This window comes from Haplochromis burtoni, unplaced genomic scaffold (genome assembly GCF_018398535.1).
Source record: "Haplochromis burtoni strain Fernald_Lab_line unplaced genomic scaffold, NCSU_Asbu1 Contig_154, whole genome shotgun sequence".
Lineage (NCBI taxonomy): Eukaryota > Metazoa > Chordata > Actinopteri > Cichliformes > Cichlidae > Haplochromis > Haplochromis burtoni.
Window position 1 is genome coordinate 1208136 of NW_024582515.1, and position 1280 is coordinate 1209415.

The window sequence follows — 1280 nt, forward strand, 5'->3', positions numbered from 1 at the left end:
TTGCTCATAGGGGGTCATATGATTGTTGGGTTTTTCTCTGTATCTATGAAGCGCCTTGAGGCGACTTATGTTGTGATTTGGCGCTATATAAATAAAATTGAATTGAATTGTTATGACAGCAACATGTTAACATGAAGATGAGATTTTATTACCTTCATCAGCAAACTGCTCCTGCGACTCATCAGCTGGGGTCAAAATTTCTAGGTAGTGCACAGCTTTTTCTGCGAGCAACCAAAAAGAGTGAGACATTTTTCATCCTCTAATAGGACATTTGGTATGCTATAATATGGGTATTGTTTTGAAAAATCAGGAAAACCTGTGACATACATACAAATCTTTAGCTCTGGCTCATTATTAAACATGTTAAATCAACACGCCATTACAATTTCACTTATAAAGTCAAGTTTATGTTGGTGTCGCAATGTGTTGTGTTGGTATCCAGAACTAAACACCAAAGAATGCAGTTTCACCTAGAAGTATAAGTTCCCTCGAACCTGACGTACTGTACACCTTATTATTGTATGCCCAGGTACAAATACAGGTGTAGAGGCCCTCGTGGTCTTTGGTAGCATTATGCACTCTCAATTCAACTTCATGCTGATCTTCAATAAGAGTATAGTCCTGCACCGAGAAGGGCACAAATAGGGAAAGCAACACATTTTACTTCAATGAACATGGTCTGTTTTGTAAATCATCACAATGGCCCTGTCAATTACATCATTGTGGCTTAGTTTGTAATTGTTGTATTGTAAAAGTTTAGAGGTTTTTAAAGTAGCTCCCTTTTTATTAACTTGCAATCAGGTTCTTGCTATAGCAATGAAACCAACACTTTTATCTTACATAAAAATGTACACTGGTATTAACATGGACAATGTTTAAAAAGTTAAATAAAATTCCTTTGTTCAGAAGTCAAGCAACATTTTAATGTCATCAACTTCCAGGGCCAGTGGAATCATCTTTTGCCCCACTGGTTTCACTGGTTAGTACTGGTACTTATTACCATCAGCAGTCAGTTCTGGCACCTCTCAGCTTTGCAGCTTGATGCTGGTTGGCAACTAGCTCTTGCACCTTTTTAGCAAAGTATCCAGAGTCATAAACCAGGCAGGGTCATACCATCAATTAATCCAATGGCCTTGATCCAAAAACGATTACCGAAAAGTCAGAAAAATCCCCCCCAAAAAAACGTGTATTCAAAATGGCCAAGCACCAAATCATTCAGCGTAACAAACAACTGGCAAACACACACCTTTATAGGGAGTTTGTACGTGTTTTGGAGTTTG

The 1280-nt window shown here is 38.1% G+C and overlaps 1 protein-coding gene across 1 annotated transcript in view; it reads right to left on the minus strand.

Annotated features, from left to right (window-relative positions):
- Positions 1–1280, minus strand: part of il1rl1 (interleukin 1 receptor-like 1) — a 13259-nt gene that overhangs the window by 8395 nt on the left and 3584 nt on the right. The window contains exons 5-6 of the mRNA XM_042224889.1: positions 471–621; positions 153–221 (exon numbers count right to left, since the gene is read on the minus strand). Of these exons, the coding sequence (XP_042080823.1) occupies positions 153–221; positions 471–621 (220 nt within the window). The remainder of the gene's footprint in view (positions 1–152; positions 222–470; positions 622–1280) is intronic.